Here is a 20,591-nt window from a genome sequence, read left to right as displayed (position 1 = left end):
GATGGCTTCTGTCCCATGCGGGATAACTTCCAGAGGTCGGTCTGTGGCTTGGAAAGGTCCACAAACCAGGCTCTGCACCTGGCCTCCTCTCTAGCTTGTGGGCCCCTCACCCCTCCTCACTTCCTGTGCCAGGCCCACTGGGCTCCTTGCTGATCCTAAGGGAGCTGAGCAGGCTTCCACCTCAAGGCCATTGCCTGGGCTATTACTTCTGGAAGGCTCTTCCCCTCGCTATTTGCATGGCTGCCTCCCTGAATTCCCTCTGCTCAAAATGTCACCTCAGAGAGGCTGTCCGTGAACACCTGGCGTTCTCTAACCCCTTAAGGTTTCCACTTTATGTTTCTTCATTGTGCTTACCACAGCCTTGTAGGATTACCATATGTCTGATTATTGATTCTATCTGCCTTCCCTACTCAGATGAGGGCAGGCTTCTTTTGTGCATGTCCATGTGGGAGTTCGTCAGAATGATAAGGGTGCCGCTGGCAGAGGGTGGGAGCCAGAGACAGCCCCACAAGGAAGGCAGATTCTACATCCTGCATGACGTGGTGAGTGAAAACATGTTTACAGTGACCAGAGCCAAGAATCTAACTCCCTTTTATACATAAACACAAAGGGCTGGTGGACACATAATGTACATGGAACCTTCAGGAAATGCAACCACCGTGTGAAGTGGAGGGAATCTGTACTCTGTGTCTTTCAGAACTTTACCAAGAGCTCCTCGCCATTTCCAAAACGGTCATGACCGCAATGTCCCAACACCAGTCTGCACTCGGAGCTGTCACGTTCCAAGCGAGTGACCACTTCGACCGTATCTATTACCTTTTCTTTATATTTTTAATTAGACGTGGAGGTGGGTATATTAGCATTAATTTCACTTCAGGAGCATTAGAGGATCCATACAGAGCATCATGAAAAGGCAGCTTTGGGTCTGACTGGGTGGGGAACCATGACCTAGAACCGCCCAGTGGAAGATTGGTTGGGAGCAGACGCTCTAAAGTTCAAATCTAGGCCCCACCCCTTAAAGCCACGTGACCACACATTCAGGCTTCACCGGAGCCTTGCTGCCCTCCGCCTTAGATGGAGTCCTAGTCCCGTTACAAACTGCACAGGGTCACTAGGAGGATCTGAAGGTGAAGCGCATGTAGCACGTAGCCAACCAAGTACCAGGTGCCAGGAGGGCACTCAATATCCATTTATTGTTTGTTCTATAAATTTCACTGTGGCTTCTTCCCAGCAGCTGTCCCCCGGGCTGAGGAGTATTCAGAGGACTGGGCAGGTCCAAGGAGGCCATGAATGGGTTGCCTTCTTCCCTCCATCTAAGACCTAGTCAGCCCCTGAACCCCTCAGTGGGGAGGCCCTAGTGTCAGGAACAGACCCCCAGCTTGACCACTGAGGAAGGGAGCTGAGTAGGGTTTTGCATTAGGCCTGAATATGCCAGCCCCACTGAGAGCCCTCCCAGAGGCCCTGGATCCCTCAGCCCCCTGAACTCCCATCAAAGACCTGTCTTAACTTGTTTCATTAAAAAAGACCTGTCTTGGGGCACCTGGGTGGCTCAATGGGTTAAGCTTCTGCCTTCGGCTCAGGTCGTGATCCCAGGGTCCTAGGATTAAGCCCTGCATTGGGCTCCCTGCTCCTCGGAGAGCCTCCTTCTCCCTCTCCCTCTGCTGCTTCCCCTGCTTGTGTTCTCTCTCTCTGTGTCAAATAAATAAATATATTTTTTAAAATTTTAAAAATAAAAAAGATCTGTCTTTCCTGAGTTTCATCCTAGGATCACTCTCTGTGCCTCCCGAAGTGACAAATCTCTAGTCTCACAGGCTGACAGGAGAGCAGAGAGGCAGCCAGCCAGTGGGCAGGTGGATGGGCAGCAGGTCAAAGGCTGGCAGACAGGGAGGAAATCAGCAGGTAGAGAGATGGGATGCAAGCCAGGCAAGCGAGTGGCAGATGTGCAGAGATGCCAGCCAGCACAACCGGAAAGCAGGTGGCTGGGAACACCTACAGACTGGCTGGCAGGCAGGGAGGGCAGGCGGGGCAGAGCAAGGCAGGCAGAAAAGCAGACAGGCAAGTGGTCAGGAGGGCATGAGGGCTGTGGGTACGGCCCACCTGGGCCAAAGACACATTCCCCAGGGCCTCCAGGAGTAGCCCTCAGCTTCTTCAGAACCCTCCAGGGCAAGGCTGCTATTCCTTCCACCCAGCCTAGCTTGGCCCCATGCATCTCCCTAGAGGAAGGCAACACTCTGGGTACCCTGTACATCCCAGTCCCTGAAGGGACCAGGAAGCATCTCAACCTCCACTCTGCTCAGCATGGCCACCGGCTTCACCAGGGCTGAGTCACACACCAAGGCACAGACACCTGTGTCAGCGGCTCAGCCATACCCAGAGGTCCACATAGCACGGCAATAGCTGAACACGAACGGATCCAAAACCTGGTATGCTCTCATGAATGCAGAGAGGCGTGCACCTGGCCCCTCGGGAAGACGCAGGTGGGCACCCTAGGGACTCAGACCAACATTCTCAAGACACAAGGTCAGTCCAAGGACAGCTGCAGCACACACCAACGTTCCCATGGACGGAAGGCCTCCAGTGAACCCATGTGCCCTTGGAAACCCACTGATACCACGGCCAGTGGTTAGATTCTGGCCGCAAGTCCACCTGTCTGCGCAGTGTGCTGCCCAGCCGGCTCTTCCTCCCACCTCAAGGGTGTCTCCCCACACCTTCTCCACCCTGACCCCGCCCCCGCGATCTCCTGACTCCTCCCCCAGGAGAACCCTCAAGGTTGCGCAAGCGGAGCTAGGGCTTCAGCGGCTTCTCCTCCCTCCCGGCCCCACAGATGATCTCACCCACTCCCGGGGAGTTCCATCCATCTTCTGTGCCGAGGGCTCCCAAACTCATGTCCAGCCCGGACTCCTCCCCGAGTCCCCTGCCTGACACCTCCCCCCGGTATCTAACGCACAGGCACATCTCGAATTGATCTCCAAGCCAACTCTGACCACCCCCCATACACGCTTCCCTCGGGTGCTCCGGCCCAGCGTCAAGCAGTGGTCCTACGTCCTCTTTCCCTCACAGCCTCAGGCAAGGCGGGAATTGTTGACACCGCCTCGAAAGGTGACCCTGCCTCACCTGGACAGCGGCACTTCGGGGACCCAGCCCTGGGCGCCGCCTGCCCGCGCAGCTGCAGCCCTAGCCGCTCTCCGGGCTCCCATGCCCGCCCCGCGGCTGCCTGTGCTGCCCCGGGACCGCACCGGGGTCTCTCTAAATTCTGTCAGGAACCGTGACGCTACACTACTCCCAACCCCCCAGACTCTCAGGTTCCCCGCCACATGGACAGTAACGTCCGAGGTCCCCCGCGGAGGGGTCCCCACGCCCCCTCCGCTGCACCCGGGAGAGAGGCGACCCAAGGCCCTCTGGCTTCGAGGCCTGGTGACTCCTGCCGCCGCTCTCGCCCTGAGCCCCACGCGGCAGGAGTCGGGTGTCCCCTCCCACGGCCCGGAAGAGCAGCCTGCAGGTGCGCTCCATCGCCCCAAGCCTCAGCAGCACCGAGGCTACCTTCTTCATGGAATGGTTGTCTCGGGAGCCAGCTCCATGAGGGCAGGGGTTTGTGTCTGTCCTGTTTCCCCGCTGAACCCCCATTCCCAGGAGGTCCTCCCCATTCCCGGGAGGGAGCATTTGCTCTCCAGCAGCTGCAGGGGTTTGCACGCAGCGGTACCCGCCTCCCCCCACTGCGCAAGCAGATAAACAGGAAAGACACACACAAATATACAAATAAAGGCAGAAATGCCTGCACACACGCTCACAAAACAGACTCAAAAGTCACAAAGACACCCAGGAGTCCTTTCCCATCTCCGTGGGAGCGGGTATGTCCTTTCTCCATCTAGATCTGCCCCCTGCTTGAACCCAGTCTCAGGACTGGGGATGGGGGGTCTCCAGCCTGGACAGACAGGGGGGTCACCAGCCCACAGGCCTCAGGCCACGCCTTCAGCTATGTCTGCAATTTCCTCTCCCCCTTCCTTCCCTCCTCCTCTCTGAGGCTCCCGCCAAGCAGGCCTCCCCCTCACCCAAGCCCCAGCACAGGAAGGGGGGCCCAGAAGGGGGGGGGTGCTGAGAGTCTGAGCAGGAAGAAGACCCAGGCCGCACACATGGATCACACAACACATGGCGCGCACAAGCGGAGCCCAGGTGGAAACGCAAGCGAGGGCAGGCGCAAGTTGAGCCAGGACAAAATACATCTCCTGGGCAGGCTCTGGTGCAGAAGAGCACAGAGCCAGCAGAACCTCCAGGCGGGTTGGGCAAGGCTGACCTGTTCCCAGCTCCAAGCACCAGCCCAACATTCATTAACCCCGTGTGACAGAAGCTCTGCCAGCTGGACATGCTCTCCCAGCCGGAGCCCCCTCTGTTGTGAACTCACGATCTGGGGGAGGACTGCAGAAGAGGGGCAGTCTTCCTGGGCGGGAGGGCCTTCTGGGAGGAAGAGCAAGGTGTAGAGAAGAGGTTAAGAGCCCCAGGCTCTAGGGGCCAAGAGCTCTCCGTTCAAATACTGACCCTTTAGTAAAGTTATTCAATCTCCATGACTTGGTTTACTTACCTGCCAAGTGGCGACAATGATACTCACTTTATAGGATTGTTAGAATTAAATGAAAGAATATTACAAAGGGCACATACATACACACACACAGAGACATAGGCAAAACTTCATTATTTTTGTTATTAGTAGCTTGGGGGCGGGACCCTGCCACCAGCCTCCCCAGCGGTTTCCTGTGGGAGAGCAGACGGCCCCGCCGGCCTCGCTCCCCCTCCTCCCAGTCGCTCGCTCCTCTCCCCTTCCTCTCCCGGCCCTTTTCCTCCCCGCCTCCCCCCGCCCCGCCCCGCCCCGCCCCTCCTCTTTCCTCGGAGGAAACTTTCGGCCGGCTGGTCCATCGGCCCGTGTCCGGCCCGCGCTGCCGCGGCCTGGGAGCCGAGCCGGGCAGGCGGGGAAGCTGGGACCGGACGGGGCGGGAGCGGCCGGGTCTCGGGTGTATGCGGCCGCCGGACGCGCCGGGGCCGGCAGCGGGGAAGCGGGGCGCTGACGGTGAGTGAGCCCCGGCCTTTGGGCCGGTGGGTCCCGGCGGGGCGGGCTGGAGGGGAGAGGGAGGCGGCTTCGCCTCCGGAGCCCGCCCTGGGAGTGGAAAAGGCACTCGCGTCTCGCTCCTCCATCCCACTACCGGGACGGCGGAACCGGGCGTCATCTGGGGACCCCACAAGGGGGCGGAGCTTCCTGCGGCCCACTTCCCTGACCCCTCAAGTTGGAGGGGCGTCTGCGTCCAGGGAAAGGATCTCCCAGGCAGGGCCCAGGTCTGTAACAAAGTTAGAGAGCTGCTGTCTCCGGTTTGGACCCCGGGGCTGCTCTTCCAGCGAGGGGAGCTACCCGGAGGAGGCGGGGTCAGGACCAGCTCCCGTCTGGGGATTGGGATCTGACCTTGCTGACCCCGCAGGCTGACGGGGGGCTTGCCCCTCCGCCCCCAGAGCAGCATGGATGCCCCACGGAGGGACATGGAGTTGCTGAGCAACAGCCTGGCGGCCTACGCGCACATCCGCGGTGAGGGCGGGCCCCGGGGGGCATGGGCCCATCCCTGCCCCTCTGAGGCCCCACTCCCCTTCCCTCCCCACCTCCCAGCCCCATCCTCCCCATCCCTCACTGACCGATGGCGGCTACCTAATGTCTTTCAAATAAGGAGGACGGCCCTTGACCCCCAAACTTCGGAAACTGGAGTCCTTCCGCAGTGGAATAACTCCCACCCGCCAGGGAGGCAGGGCTCCTCCATGACTTCTGCCTTCTGACCCCCAGCTAACCCCGAGAGCTTTGGCCTCTACTTCGTGCTGGGAGTCTGCTTTGGCCTGCTGCTAACGCTGTGCCTACTAGTCATCAGTATCTCCTGCGCTCCTCGCCCGCGGCCCCGGGCCCCTGCTCCGCGCCGGGACCCCCGCAGCAGCACCCTCGAACCCGAGGACGACGAGGACGAGGAGGAGGACACGGTGACGCGGCTGGGCCCCGACGACACGCTGCAGGGCCCAGAGCTGACGGCTGAGCCAGACGGGCCGCTGAGCGTAAACGTCTTCACGTCGGCAGAGGAGCTGGAGCGGGCGCAGCGCTTGGAGGAGCGGGAACGGATCCTAAGGGAGATTTGGCGCACTGGGCAGCCGGACCTGCTGGGCACTGGCACGCTGGGGCCCAGCCCCACGGCCACAGGCACTCTGGGTCGCATGCACTATTACTGACCGGCCCCATTCCCGTTGCAAGGAGCTCTGCGTACTGGACATGCGCAGGAACTCACAGCTGCCCCAGGACATTGGGACTGCCCCTGCCCACGGTGCTAGGGAGGCCCCGCCCACACGGCTCCCCCAGTGCCATTGGACCTGGATCCCTACCTTCTGAGATCCCCAGTCCTGCCAGAAAGCCCGCGGGGGAGGACAGGGCACAGGGTCCCCAGCCCTTCTCCTGCGATCGGTTAAGAGATAAGTGACCAATGAAATCGGCATTCTCAGTGACTCAGTCTCCCTCTCTTACTTCTGTCCCCAACCTCCTCCAGGCTGCTGCCATGCAGGGGGACCCAGACTGAGACACTACTCGACTCTTTTAATCAGGCTGACCACCTCCATCAACCCACCCAACACCTGAGCATACATGCTTGCATTCAGTTCACAGACTGAAAAAAACACTCCCTCCACCACCTCACAGCCTCACGCACAGAACAAGTTATCACTCGCATTCCTTCCTCACAAATGCATTCCTTCCCGGGCAAAGGCCTGGGCGCACTTTGCCCCTGGGATCCTGCATCACAACACACACACACACACACACACACACACAGGCCCCGGGACCCTGCCCTTGATGCTGAAGCACTATTAGCCCGTGTTAACCGTGTGTGCCTGAGCGGGGCTCCGAGCAGAGATGTGTTCCAGCGAGTTCTTCCGAGCGAACTATGGGCCCAACTGGGAGGGGTCTCGGCTCGAGAGCAGGCCCGCCCACCTCCTCTGGCGCACAGCTGGATTCCAGAATCCGGGCCCGCGGGCAGAGCCCGACCCCGCCTGGGCCCCTCCTGCCGGCCATTTCTCCAGCACCGGGTAGACGTCCGAAGGAGACACCCCCCACCCGCCCCCGCCATCCGGTGGATAAAAATAGCCGCGCGGAGGCCTTGGGATCGGTAATGGGAGCCACATGTTGGCCAGATGTGCCCGGGAGAGACCGTCAGGAATGCAGTGGGCCGGGAGCGCCCGGCAGGCCCCGCCCCCGCACGGACCAGGCAGGCGCGGCGAGCGGGTACACTGCGGTTTACTTTCTTGCGTTTCTCAAAGTCGTGTGCAAGGACGTGGGTGGCCGGAGCCTGACTTGCTCCCAGGTCCCGCCGCGGTCCCTGCCGGGCCCACCCTCAGTGCGTCTGCGTCTGCGCGTGGATGGAGCCCAGGGTCCGGGACTCCCGAGTCCCCTGCTTCATCTGCACCTAGTCGGGAGAGGGCGTCAGGACAGGCCTTCAGGGGAGGGCCAGCCTCCAGCCCCCTACGACCCGCACCCACCCACCTCCAGCAGCCGGCGCTTCTCCTTCTCGTTCTTCAGCTCCTCCCAGATGTCCGTCAGCTTCCTCCTGCGGACAGGAGGTCGAGGGGGAGGGGTGGGCTGGGCAGGCTTAGAGCCACGGGCCCCCCTCCCTGCCCCCGCTCCTTCCTCCTCCCCACTTACTCCAGCTGCACCCCCATCCGCTCCAGCGACCTCCTTAAAGATTCCATCTCGTCCTGTAGCCTCATTATATCGCCTCTGTCACTTTTGCTGTCCGTGAGATTTTGCGGAACCAGGGAAAGTGGGGTGGGAGTCTCTTGGGGGTCTGGAGTCGACTTGATAGAATGAGGATTCTTTAGAGCAGGGTCTACCTCTTTGGGGACCACCTCCTCTTTGGGGAGTGCTGCCTCTTCCGGGGTACCCTCATGCTTCCCAGGTGCCTCCTGGAGGAGGGTTGTAGCCTTCTCAAGGGCAGGCATGGACCCTGGCTTGGACTTAGACTGGAATGGGGAGCTGTTGCTCTGATCAAGAGGGTGTGTCATCATGCAGAGATCAGCCTTCTCTGGCATGTGGACCTCTTGGCATCGAGCCTCATTGGCCACAGGAGACGTGAGCTTCGGCAGAGCTTGCTCCGGAGAGAAGTGGTGGAATTGAATGTTGTCTCTAGTGGAGGCCTCTTCAGAGAGCACCTGCTCAGGAGTCAAGACCTTTTCCAAGGTGGACACCTCATCCCCAGGGGGGACCATCTTTGGGCCAAGGAGTTCATCCTCCGGTGGGACTTCTGGGGCAGGGGCCACATCCACAGAAATGAGGCTGTCTGGGCTGGGGGCCTTGTCTAGAGTCAGGCCCTCCTGTGGGGTGGGGTTCCCTAGGGCTGGGGCCTTGAACTCTAGAGTCAGGGACCCCTCTGAGATGGGGACCTTATCTGGAGTCAGGGATTCCTCTGGAGTGGGGGCCTTATCTGGAGACAGAGTCTTCTCTGGGCTGGGGGTCTTGTCCAGAGTGGGGGTTTTATTCACAGTAGAGGCCTTCGCTAGGCTGCTCTGCTCTTCCTCCTGTGGTGATGGGGGTGAGGGCTCAGTTGAGGGATGGGTACCTTTACAGTTTGAGTCAGGTTCCCCTTGGCCTGGGATCCTTCCCCCTTCACATATCCCAGGGATATGGGAACCGAACTCTGTCAGTGGTCCCGGTGTCTCAGGACCTCTTACCTGACTGGTTGCAGAGCGCTGCCGGGAAGCCTGGGTTTTTGGTCCCTTTCTACCAGGGTGGCCTGAACCCCCGCTGAGGAAGCTGCCACCGGAGCCTATGAGAGCAGAACCTCAGGGGTCCAGGCTCCTCTGACCCCCAAGTCTCTCCCCATCTCTGTCCTTCAGCACAGCCTACCCAGTCCCCTATTCCTTCCCACCAGAGGGAGGCAAGGAGACCTACCCAAGTCTCGGGAGGGACGCTTCTGACTGTCTCCACTGGGTGTCCAAGAAGGCCTGGAACATATCCCCACCAGACCAGGAGGTGGGCAAAGGGAGCAGCATTTCCTTTGTACTCTCCTCCTTCCGCACCCCCCCAACCCTGCTCCTTACTTGGCTTTGCTGGGCCCAGGGGGGGCTGTCACCAGCTTCCTGACTGTAGGGAGGGCTGATTTGGGCGTCACCTTTTTTGGTTCCTTTATAGGAGCTGGGAGAGGAGAAGGGGGTGTGGCACTCATTCACTCCCTTATCCATCCATCTAACAGTTGCTGGCCCTGTCCTCTGCATAGGGGACGAGGGACAAGAGATGAACATTTGATTCTGCCTTTTCAGAACTCGGGGGAAGCCGACCACCCTCATGCCACGTGGACATAAGGAACCATGGGAGCAACCCGAAGGGGCACCTAGCAGAAGACAGTTGTCAGGGAAGGCTGTGGAGAGGACATGGCTTCATATCCTGCCAAGTTTTTTATCCATACTTTTTTTTTTTTTTAAAGTAATCTCTGTGCCCAACATGTGTCTCAAACTCACAACTCCGAGATCAAGAGTCGCACACTCTACAGACGGAGCCAGCCAGGCGCTTCTATCCATACATTTCGATGACCTGCTCCCTGCTCACTGCCCACGGCTGCCTCCCTGGTACAGACTTTATCTTTTCCTTAGCCCACAGCAATAGCCTTTCCCAATCCAACCCTCCCACCCTAGAACTTCTTGGTCTTCTCTATCTCACTCACTCCCTAAGAGAGCTACCCAGTTTTATGGAGTTAATTAGCATCGGGAAGCCAATGACTCCCACATTTTCATCCACAGCCTCTGAACTCGATTCCTATCCCAGTGTCCTCTCCCTTCCCACTCAGGGAAGCTAACTGGCATCACACACTTAACAGACCCAAAGCTGAGCTCTCACTTCCCAACCCCCAAATCTGACTCTTTTCCACTGTTCCCCACCTCCCACACTCACCCGTTCGCCCGGATAACAAAATGAGTCACCCTTGACCTCTCTCACTCCCTTATGCTGTACCATCCAAACCACTAGTAAATCCTGATCGCTCCACATTCAAAATAGGTCCTGAATTAAACCCTCGGAGTGCCACTAAGCACTCTAGCCCAAGGCATCACCCCCTTGGCCTGGACTAGGGCAGCAGCCTCTGACATGGGCCCTGGCTGCACTCCCCCTGCCTAAAGCGTGTTCCCACAGCAGTCAGAGTGGGCTCGGCTTCCACGGGGGGAGCAGACATAAGCAAAAGTATTGTGTGTGAGAGAGTTACTGGCTGTTACTGAGGAAGAACAAGCAGGGGAATGTCAGTTCTAAATGGGGTGGTCAGAGATGGCCGCGCTGAGAAGGTAAGGTCAGAGTGAACAGTCACACGCGGTGACCTTCACATCTGTGGGCACCAAGGAGCCGCTCCGGCCTAGGCACGCACACCTGCTGACGTTTAGTCACACATACGGTCTCACACGCAGACATGCACACGAATCCTGACGGGATGCACAGTGTGCTAGTGTAGACCCCAGAGCTGGACACCAGGCTCTGACGTCCCGCTCCACTCTGCGCCAGCTGTCCAAGGACCAGCTGTGTCACTTAGCCGCCCTGTGCCCTGGTATCGGGGCCCTGGTATCCTCGTCTGTACAACGTGGATAATGACAGTATCCACCTGGTGGTGGGGGCTACTGTGAGGTTGGAGGGACCCCACTCGTGCGAGCTGCTTAGAAGAGTATGGGGCATGGAGTCAAAGCTCATGTGAACGTTCACTCTGACTTCAGTTTCTCATGCGTTGGTGGATGAGGAGCTTGGGAGGGTCCTCCCACTAGAAAGCAATTCTGTCCCCTGGAGGATATACTTTTGAGGCACTGGTGGACCTCAAAGAAGCAGGGGAGGTCCACAAAAAGGGAGAAACTGAGGCCAGAAAGGTAGGAGGAGGGCCACGCTACTATGCCTCCACAGCCTGGGCCTGTAATGAGGAACCGATACCCGGGAGTGGGGGGCACCTCCTGAGCCCCCGCCACAGGCCCCAAGCTTGGTAGCGACATTGCAGTGCCTCCCCTTTCTTCCAGAGGGCTCTGGTTATCTCTGGTCTCTGGTGACTGGTACCCTTTGGCTCCCAGCAGAAGTAGAAGCAAGACCTCTCTGGAAGAAGGCTTCTCCTCAGGTTGAAAGCTTCCCCCTCAGGCGGGAACTCCCTTAGGTTGCGAACAAGTCCTAAGCTCACACACCAAGATCACAAAACACACGAAAAGGCAGGCCACTGACAATAGGAGTCAGCAGACACGACACACAGCAGATGCTAGAATTGTCAGAGAGCACAGCTGTGCTACAGGGCAGGCAACAAAGGGACCATCGGGAATAAACAGGCAAGTCTGGGGGCGGGGAAGGAAAACTGAGCAACTAGTGATGAAAAACAGCATTTTTTTTTTAAATCTTTTTTAAAAAAGATTTTATTTATTTATTTGACAGAGAGAGATCACAAGTAGGCAGAGGCAGGTAGAGAGAGAGGGGGAAGCAGGCTCCCCACTGAGCAGAGAACCCAATGTGGGGCTTGATCCCAGGACCTCAAGATCCTGATCTGAGCCAAAGGCAGAGGTTTAACCCACTGAGCCACCCAGGCGTCCTGAAAAACAGCATTCTTGAAATAAATCAAATATAGGCTAAAGAGCAGGTAAAACAGCCAAAAAGCCAGGGAGAGAATTAGTAAGCTGGAAGCATAGTGATAGAAGGAGCAGAACATTTGAAAGCAGTGGTGGAAAGAATGCCTAATGAAAGGGGGTTTGGCTACTGCTGCATGATGTGGTAGACAAATCCTCACCTCGCAAGGCAACTAGAAAGCTGGACAAAGCCACCACTGCCAGGCTTTGGAAATGGACCAAAGGCATATGATAACCTGAGAAGCGTTTTATGCTTGATGGCGCCCTTGCCGGCGCCTGCCCCTATCCCTGCCGCGCCCCCGCCAGCCTGGTCTGTGTAGACACTGCTCTGCAGCAAGGGGCTGGTTGCAAGCATTGGCAGCTTTGCTGCCACGGTGGAGGGAGGTCACTCGATTTAGGGTGCAGCCTTGGACTTGGAACTGGTTTCATAGACAGGTCACCAAAACCACAAGCAACCAAAGAGAAAATACAGACATAAGACTTCCTTCAGATGTAAAACTTTGTGCATTAAAGGACACCAGTAAGAAAGTGAAAAGACAACAGGATGGGGGAAAATCTTTGCAAAGTCAATGCCCGATAAGGGACTTCTCAAGACATTTAAAAAACTCTAGAAGTCAACAGTCAAAAGTCAACGAACCTGATGAAAAAAGAGGCAAAGGACCCAAATACACATTTCTCCAAAAGATATACAAATTGGGAATAAACCTATGGAAAAGATGTTCAACATGGAAGCAGGCAGAGAAAGGTAGAGCAGATCCACAACGAGATACCACCCCGCACTGACTAGGATGATTAGAACAAAAGAGAGAGTAACAAATGTTGGTGAAGATGTGGAAAAAGCAGAACTGTCATGCATTGCTGGTGGGAATATAAAACAGGACAAGCATTTTGGAAAACTGTGACAGTTCTTCTCAAAGCTAGACACAGAGCTATCCTAGCAGCCAGAGATCCCTTTCTTAGGCATATACCCAAGGGAAATGGAAACAGCCAACACAAATACTCGTACACAAATGTTCCTACCCCCACAAGTAAAAACGACACAACGTCCACCGGCAAACAGATGGGTAAAATCTCAGACATTCACATAACGGAATATTATTGGGCAACGAAAGGGAATGAAGTACAACACATACTAGAACAAGATGAAGCTTGAAAACAAAAGGTGCAATAGGAAAGGGTTTTCACGGGGCGCCTGGGGGGGGGTCATCAGTGGAGCATGAGACTCTAGATCTGGGGGTGGTGAGTCTGAGGTCTACGTTGGGAGCCTGCTTCCCCCTCTCTCTGCCTGCCTCTCTGCCTACTTGTGATCTCTGTCAAATAAATAAATAAAATCTTTAAAAATAAATAAAAAATAAAAAAATAATTAAAAATAACAAAAATGAAAATAAAACTGATTTGAGAATTTTTAGCTAGATTTCTGGTCAGCCATGGTTACCCAGGGACCAGGAAACAGAAAGAACACTGCAAGCCTCCTAAAATGCAAGATTCCCTCCCATCTGAGTTCCAAGGTAAAGCCGTTTGAACAGCAGTTGTAAAGGGGTCTTTGCAACAGCTGAGGAGTGCCTGGGTGGCTCAGTCATTAAGCATCTGCCTTTGGCTCAGGTCATAATTCCAGGATCCTGGGATGGAACCCCATATCAGGCTCCCCACTCCGCAGGAAGCCTGCTTCCCCCTCTCCCAGTCCCCCTGCTTGTGTTCTCTTGCTGTCTCTCTGTCAAATAAATAAACAATTAAAAAAAAAAAAGAGGAGGTCACACACTCTATCAGGGCCTTAAACCAATGACTGGTGATCTTATTGGAAGAGGAAAATTTGCACGCCCACACAGTAAAGACAACAATGTGAAGACAGGCAGAGAAGAGTGGTAGATAGACCTATAAGGCAAGGATAGCCAGCGACTCCCAGTAGCTGAGAGACGAGGAGAGATGCTTCCCCTAGACTCTTCATAGAAAGCATGGCTATGCCAACATCTTGATTTTGGATTTCTAGCCCCCAGAAAGATGAGAGATTAAATTTCTGTTGATTTAAGCCAAACAAAACAAAAAACAAAACAAAGAAGAAGAAAAAGAAAGAATTTCAGCCAAACTTTCCTGTAACTATTAAAGAAATTTTAAAAAAAAAGAAAGAAAAAGGAAATGGAAGTAGTTTAAAATCTTCCCATAATGGAAAACAAAACAAAACAAAACAAAACGAAAAGAAAGGACCAGATGGATTTATAGGCAAGTTTTATCAACTCTCTAGGAATGATGATGCCATCTTTTTTTTGTTTTCCCCCAAGTAAACTGTATCCCTAGTGTGGGGCTCAAGCTCACAAATCTGAGATCAAGAGCCGTACTGAACAAGCAGACTCGTTCATTACAGGGGCAGACTGAACAAGCCATCTGCCCCCGTAATGATTCCCATCTTTTTAAGATCTACCAGATAATTAAAAAAAAAAAGTGTACCCCTTAACTCATTTATGGGGCCAGTATAATATTTATAATCAGAGGAGGGCAGTAAAAATAAATGCCAAAACCTTAAGAAACAGGTTTATGAAAAGATAACAGTATATGATAATAGTATATGAAAAAATAATAAAACCATAACCAATTTAATTGATCCTAAGAATACAAGGGTGGCTTAACATTAGAAAATTCTACAAATGTCTTTTATCACATTGACAGATTAAAGGAGAAAACTCAGAGAAATCATTTCAAAAGATTCACATAAACAATTTGGAAAAATTCAGCACACACTCATAAAAATCATAAATAAACTAGAAATAGAAAGGCCCTTTCTTAATCTGACAAAAAAAAGTATCTAAGAAAAGATCTAGGGACACCTGGGTGACTCAGTCAGTTAAGGGTCTGCCTTCAGTTCAGGTCATGATCCTGGGGTCCTGGGATTGAGCCCCACATTGGGCTCCCCACTCAGCAGGGAGTCTGCTTCTCCCTCTCCCTCTGCCTGCTGCTCCCTCCTACTTGAATGCTCTCTTTCTCTCTCTGGCAAAAAAAATAAATAAAGTCTTTAAATAAATAAATAAAAAGAAAAAAAAAGGTTCTAAGTAAGTCTCACTGTTAAAGGAGAAAAGCTGGAAATATTCCACTTAAAATCAGGAACGTGATAATGATGTTTAACACGACAACTTCTATCCATGTGTTGAGTCCCTAGCCACTATAGTAGAATGAGAAAATAAAATGAAAAGACATAAGGAGTGGAAAAGACAGAGCAAAATTGTCATTAGTCACAGATGACATGACTATCTTCATAGAAAACTTACTAAGAAGCTAGAGATAGGGGGGACCTGGGTGGCTCAGTTGTTACACATCTGCCTTTGGCTCAGGTCATGATCCCAGCATCCTGGAATAGAGCCCCAGCCCTGCATCTTGCTCTCTGCTGAGCAGGAAGACAGCTTTTCCCTCTCCCACTCCCACTGCTTGTGTTCTCTCTCTCACTATGTCTCTCTCTCTGTCAAATAAATAAATAAACAAACAAACAAAAGCTTTAAAAAAAAAAAAAAGAAGAAGAAGAAGCTCAAGATAGGGGCACCTGGGTGGTGCAGTTGGTTAAGCATCTGAATCTGACTCTTGATTTCAGCTCAGGTCTTGACATCGAGCCCCACAATGGGTTCCACACTCAGCACGGAGTCTGCTTGAGATTCTCTCTCCCTCTCCCTCTGCCCCTCCTACTTGTGCTCTCTCTATGAAATAAATAAATAAATCTTAAAAAAAAGACAGGGGAGGAGTTGCCTGGGTGGCTTAGTTGGTTAAGCATCTTCCTTAGGCTCAGGTCATGGTCTCAGAGTCCTGGGATCACGCTCCACCTTGGTCTCCCTGCTCAGCGGGAAGTCTGCTTCTCCCTCTGGCCCTCACCCCATTCATGTTCTCTCTTGCTTACTCTCTTTCTCTTAAATAAACAATTTTTTTTAAAGTACAGATAAATTATTAGAAATAATCAGTTTTTAGTACCATGACCGGCTATGAAATCAATATACAAAAATCAATACATTTCTATATTCTTGAAATAAACAGAAGGATATTTTAAAATAAAGTTTAATAATTTATTTATTTATATATTTTTTAAGATTTTAAGGATTTTATTTATCTATTTGAGAGAGAGCGTGAGTGGGGGTGAGGGAGAGGGAAAAGGAGACTCTCTGCAGAGCACAGAGCCTTGTGTGGGGCTTGATCCAAGGACCCTGAGATCATTACCTGAGCCAAAGGCAGACATTCAACCGACGTTGCTGCCCAGGTGCTCCTAAGATTTTACTTTTTTAAAGATTTTTATTTATTTATTTGACACAGAGAGACACAGTGGGTGAGGGAACACAAGCAGGGTGAGTGAGAGGGAGAAGCAGGCTTCCCGCTGAGCAGAGAGCCAGATGTGGGGTTGGGGCTCTATTCCAGGATGTGGGGATCATGACCTGAGCCAAAGGCAGATGCTTAACTGAGCCACTCAGGCGCACCAAGATTTTATTTTTAAGTAATATTTACACCCAACATGGGGCTCAAACTCAAAACCCTAAGATCAAGAGTGGCACGCTCCACCAATGGAGCCAGCCAGGGGCCCTTATCTAATTTTTTAACAGACATAACAAAAAAGTCTGAGGCATCTAGAAATAAATCTTATGAAAGCTGTGTAAAATTTATAAGCAGAGTGTAATACAGGGTGCTGGAACAATTTATCGCCCATATCGAAAAAAGTAGAACTGGGTTACTCATTAAAATTCAATTCCATGGGGTGCCTGGGTGGCTCAGTGGGTTAAAGCCTCTGCCTTCGGCTCAGGTCATGATCTCAGGGTCCTGGGATTGAGCCCCACATCAGGCTCTCTGCTCAGCAGGGAGCCTGCTTCCTCCCTTCTCTCTCTGGCTGCCTCTCTGCCTACTTGTGATCTCTGTCTGTCAAATAAATAAATAAAATCTTAAAAAAAATCAATTCCACAAAGATAAAGGCACTTAAAAACAAAAGGAAACACTTTAAAAGTTTTAAAGAAAATGTAAATGACTTTTCTGAACTTGGAGCAGGAAGAATTTCTTAGACAAGAAAAAACCTGCTAACCATGAAAGACTGATATGTCTACATTAAAATTAAGAACTCCCATTCATCACAGAACACCATGATACAAAAAGAGATGACAAGCCACAATGAAAGAAAATATCTGTAAGGCATGTAACCTGCAAAGGATTGGTATTCAGTATATATAAAGAACCCCAACCAATTATAACCAGGGAAATGCAAATGGAGTCACAATGAGATGCTATTCTGTACCTCCTAGATTCACACACAAAAGAAATAAAATCTGGTAAAACCAAGTGTTGAAGAGGATTTGGAATAACAGGCTCTCATATACTGATGGTGTAACGTTAAAGTATACAATCACTCTGAAAGCCAAACTGACTTTATCTCATACAAGTTGAATATTCACAAATCCTACGATCTCAAATGGCATCCCTAGTATTGTATCCTAGAGAAATGATTGTACCTCCACACCAGAACACAGGTACAGAATTGTTCATGGCAGCAGTACTTGTTGTGACAAAAACTAGAAACAATGAAAATGCCTAACATCAGGAGGAGACCAGAAACATACATAAACTGTGGTAAATTCCCTGCAAGGAATATTATACAGCAGTGAAAATTTTAATGAACTTACATCTAGATATGACATGGATTGATCTTAGAAATATAATGTTGATCGGAAAGAGCAAGTCCCAGAAGACTATAAACATGACACCATTCTTATCAAGCTCAAAAATAAGCAAAAATTAATTGATGCATTATTTAGGCACATACATAGGTAAGTAAATTTAAAAATTCAAGGGAATTAGGGGCGCCTGGGTGGCTCAGTGGGTTAAGGCCTCTGCTTTCGGCTCGGGTCATGATCCCAGCGACATGGGATCGAGCCCCACATCAAGCTCTCTGCTCAGCAGGGAGCCTGCTTTCCCCCCCCCTCTCTGCCTGCCTCTCTGCCTACTTGTGATCTCTCTCTGTCAAAAAATAAATAAATAAAATCTTTTAAAAAAATAATAAAATAAAAAAATAAAAATTCAAGGGAATTATAAAAACAAAATTCAGAATCGTGGTTATCTTTTGCGGGGAGGGTAGGGAGTAGAATGGGAAGGAAAAGGAGCACACAAACCACTAACAATAATCTAGTTCTTGGGTTTGATGACAGCTCATGAATGTTCACGGGTGTTCATTATTGGTTTTTTTTGTTTCCCCATTATTGTTTCAAAGCACATTATGTGCATTTTTTGCATGTGTGAAGTATTCCATTAAAAGAGAAGTAAAACATCCCCACAGAACTATTAACTGACACATTCATGTGATGTGCAAACACACAACACAGTCTCAAAAACACAGACTCATTGATCACCTTATTTCCTTATAAAGTGAAACAAATCTAAACATGTTGATAGCCACATTCTCAAAACACACAAAGAAATACACACACACACAAACTGACACATTCCTACACAAATACCTATCAGATCTTTAACCCATAGAGGTAGCTCCTAAGGGACTATGATACAGCACCACTGGGAAGCTGTGGGTGTTTATGGGCAACTAAACTGGTGGGGTCCCAGAGAGCAAAATCCCACCACCTCCCCCCTCAAATCCCAGGCTTCCTGGGCACCCACCTGATTCCCGAGACACCATTTTCCGTGGAGTCAGCTTCTTAACCTGTGAAGAACCAAGTTATCAGAATCTGATGAGTTCCCACATTTCTAGATTCACTGTCATTTAGGGGTAGCCTGAATGCCCACTGAGCACCACCACCCCCAACTTTGTCCAGGGCAGCCTGCCCGCCCTCCTGAACCCCAACTTGAATGCCTGCCCCCATACTCACTGGGGGTGGGGGGAGCACAAAGTTGTCAGGGAAAACTCCTCTTCGGCCTTGAGACTCTCCTTCCCACCAGCCCTTATCCTCTGTGGTCTGGGAGAACAAGATACCATGGGGAGGTGAGCCAGGAACCCAAGTTCCTGCCTTCCCAGGTCCCACGGCTTCTCAATGTGCCCTTCCTGGCCACCTCCCCTGCCCTGTGTTTTCCTACCTTCCTCAGTACTTTCACCTCGTCCCCCCTCCGCAGCGCCAACTCATCTGGGGCCTCAGGCTGGTAATCGAATAGGACCCTGTAGATCTCAGGGCGGGAGACTGTAGGGGGGTGGTCAGTCCACTAAAGCCAACTGCTCTCTCCAGATCATTCAGGCACTCCCTCCCCCATCAGCTCGGTTGGGTTCCCCCTTCCCCAAGTCAGCTAGGCTTGGAGAGGGTTTGGAGGAACCCTTGGGCTGGGTGCTCACCTGTCCGCAGGTAGTCTGGAGGGCTGTCATAGGTCAGACTGCTCAGCTAGTGGGGGCAAGGGGAGCGAGGAACAAGCTGAGCCTCCACCCCTCTAAGAAGAACTCGCGACGTCTGTGCCCACTACACCCTGTTTACCTTGGGAGGCCGCTGGGTACCAGGGCTGACTGAAGGCATGTCTGGGTTCCCGAGGCCTGGTGGGGACAGTGAGGTTAGAGGGGTGTGCTAATTCAGTTTAGAACATGGGAGAAGTCAAAGGGGTCACAGGGTCAGGATGCGTGGATCACAGGCTCAGGCCACTGGAAGGGTCAATGGAGACTGCAGAGTCTGGTCACAAGGGTTCACGGGGTCACAGTGTGCAGGTCTCACTTGGGGGCCCACTGTCCAGCAACTCCACAAAGTTGGATGGGAAGGCTCCCAGCTGCCCGTTCTTCTTCCCCAGCCACCAGCCGTCCTCAATCTGGGGAGGAGGAGGACGCAGGGCCATCTAGTTCTGCCCCAAGGGTCTCTCGAGAATTCTTCCACCCTTGTTTCTGCCCCGATTCTGCCCAAAGCTCCCTCCTCCCTTGCTCCCTCACTTTCCCATTTCTGTGTCCCTCAGCAGCCCCAACGCCCACACCCTCTCTTCACACATCTCTCACCCAGGGACTCCGCCCAAAGCCTCTCATCACTTCGTCCCCTCACCTCCTTTATCACTTCCACAGTCTCCCCAGCTTGCAGCTTCAGCTCGTCTGCCTGCTCTGGGATGTAGTTGAAGTTCACCTTGCACCATCTTTGGGGGCCCCGAGATTTGGCAGGGCGACCTGGGGTCAGACGAGAGAGAAAGAGAGGCCGCTGGAGCCGCGCTCCCCAGTCCCCTGAGCTGCGAGAGGGGCGGGCCGGGGGCACCCGAGCATGAGCGCCCTGCCCCGCCCCAAGGTGGAGCATTGTACCCAAGAACCAATCACAGACCGCGGAGTGCCCCAGCGGCCCCGCCCAGAGCCGCGCCCAGAGCCGCCGCTGGGGCTGCCTGAGCTGCGCAGGTTCCGCCCGCCCGCCCACTGGGCCTGGCGCTCAGCTCACCTCGGCGGCGTGCACAGCGCGGGCTCGGCGCCTCCCCCGCGGCGCGCAGATACTCCGGGATCGCCTGGAAACGCACGCAAGAACACCGGGGTGGGGCGGCGGCTCTCAGCTCCGGGGCTGGGCACGCACTGAGACCCTCATCCACCCGACCTGCGGCCTGGCCTCACCTGCACCAAGCGCTCGGGAAAGAGACCACAACGACCCCCCAGCTCTCCGCGCAGCCAGCCCCGTGAGGGCCCCTCAGACACCTGCCGGACCACGTCCCCAGGCGCCAGACTCAGTTCGTCCTCTTTCTGCGCGCGGTATCCGGCCAGGACCAGCACCTCTGGGGGCAAAAGACGGGGTAGGGGCTCAGCTCAGAAGGGACGTGTCTGGGCACCCGGGCTTAGGCGCGAGTCCCGGACTCCCCATAAAGGACAGCGGGAGAGCGGGGTGGTGGTGTGGACTTCTCTTGCCTTTTCCGCCCCCCCAAACCCTCTGCACATACCCATAGCTTCCGGGACTTGCTCCAGAGCCGGGCTGGGAGTACAGTGCTGTCCCGTGGGCTGCCGAGTACTGGGCCAGGGTAGGTGGGACGAGCTGCAAGGATGTGAGGCGAAGGAGGCGGAGACGCTAGCGGAT

At 53.3% G+C, this 20,591-nt stretch overlaps 2 protein-coding genes across 4 annotated transcripts; one reads left to right on the top strand and one right to left on the bottom strand.

The window, feature by feature from the left end:
* The first annotated feature begins 4,932 nt into the window (after positions 1-4,932).
* EVA1B (eva-1 homolog B) lies at positions 4,933-6,516 on the top strand. The gene is made up of 3 exons (XM_044236366.1): positions 4,933-5,059; positions 5,463-5,566; positions 5,816-6,516. The coding sequence occupies exons 2-3, from the start codon at positions 5,500-5,502 to the stop codon at positions 6,244-6,246; spliced, it is 498 nt and encodes a 165-aa protein (XP_044092301.1). The 5' UTR covers positions 4,933-5,059; positions 5,463-5,499; the 3' UTR covers positions 6,247-6,516.
* A 766-nt stretch (positions 6,517-7,282) lies between these two features.
* On the bottom strand, positions 7,283-20,517 carry SH3D21 (SH3 domain containing 21). Of its 3 annotated transcripts, XM_044237808.1 has the most exons (16): positions 20,458-20,517; positions 20,138-20,295; positions 19,971-20,034; positions 19,593-19,711; positions 19,278-19,368; positions 19,047-19,102; positions 18,911-18,956; positions 18,661-18,761; positions 18,456-18,542; positions 18,247-18,289; positions 9,100-9,193; positions 8,951-9,003; positions 8,731-8,825; positions 7,706-8,577; positions 7,547-7,610; positions 7,283-7,469 (listed from the first exon to the last, which is right to left on the bottom strand). In XM_044237808.1, exons 1-16 carry the CDS (start codon positions 20,459-20,461, stop codon positions 7,398-7,400), a joined length of 2,019 nt encoding a protein of 672 aa, XP_044093743.1. In that variant the 5' UTR covers positions 20,462-20,517; the 3' UTR covers positions 7,283-7,397. The 3 variants fall into 3 exon arrangements, with proteins under 3 accessions (XP_044093743.1, XP_044093744.1, XP_044093745.1); XM_044237809.1 differs by lacking the exons at positions 18,661-18,761; positions 18,911-18,956; XM_044237810.1 differs by lacking the exons at positions 19,278-19,368; positions 20,138-20,295; positions 20,458-20,517 and having other exon boundaries at positions 19,971-20,001.
* Between the last annotated feature and the right edge of the window lie 74 nt (positions 20,518-20,591).

This window comes from Neovison vison, chromosome 2, assembly GCF_020171115.1.
Source record: "Neovison vison isolate M4711 chromosome 2, ASM_NN_V1, whole genome shotgun sequence".
NCBI classification, from domain to species: Eukaryota; Metazoa; Chordata; class Mammalia; order Carnivora; family Mustelidae; genus Neogale; species Neogale vison.
Note: the sequence above shows the minus strand (reverse complement) of the source record. Positions and strands in the feature narration are given on the sequence as shown.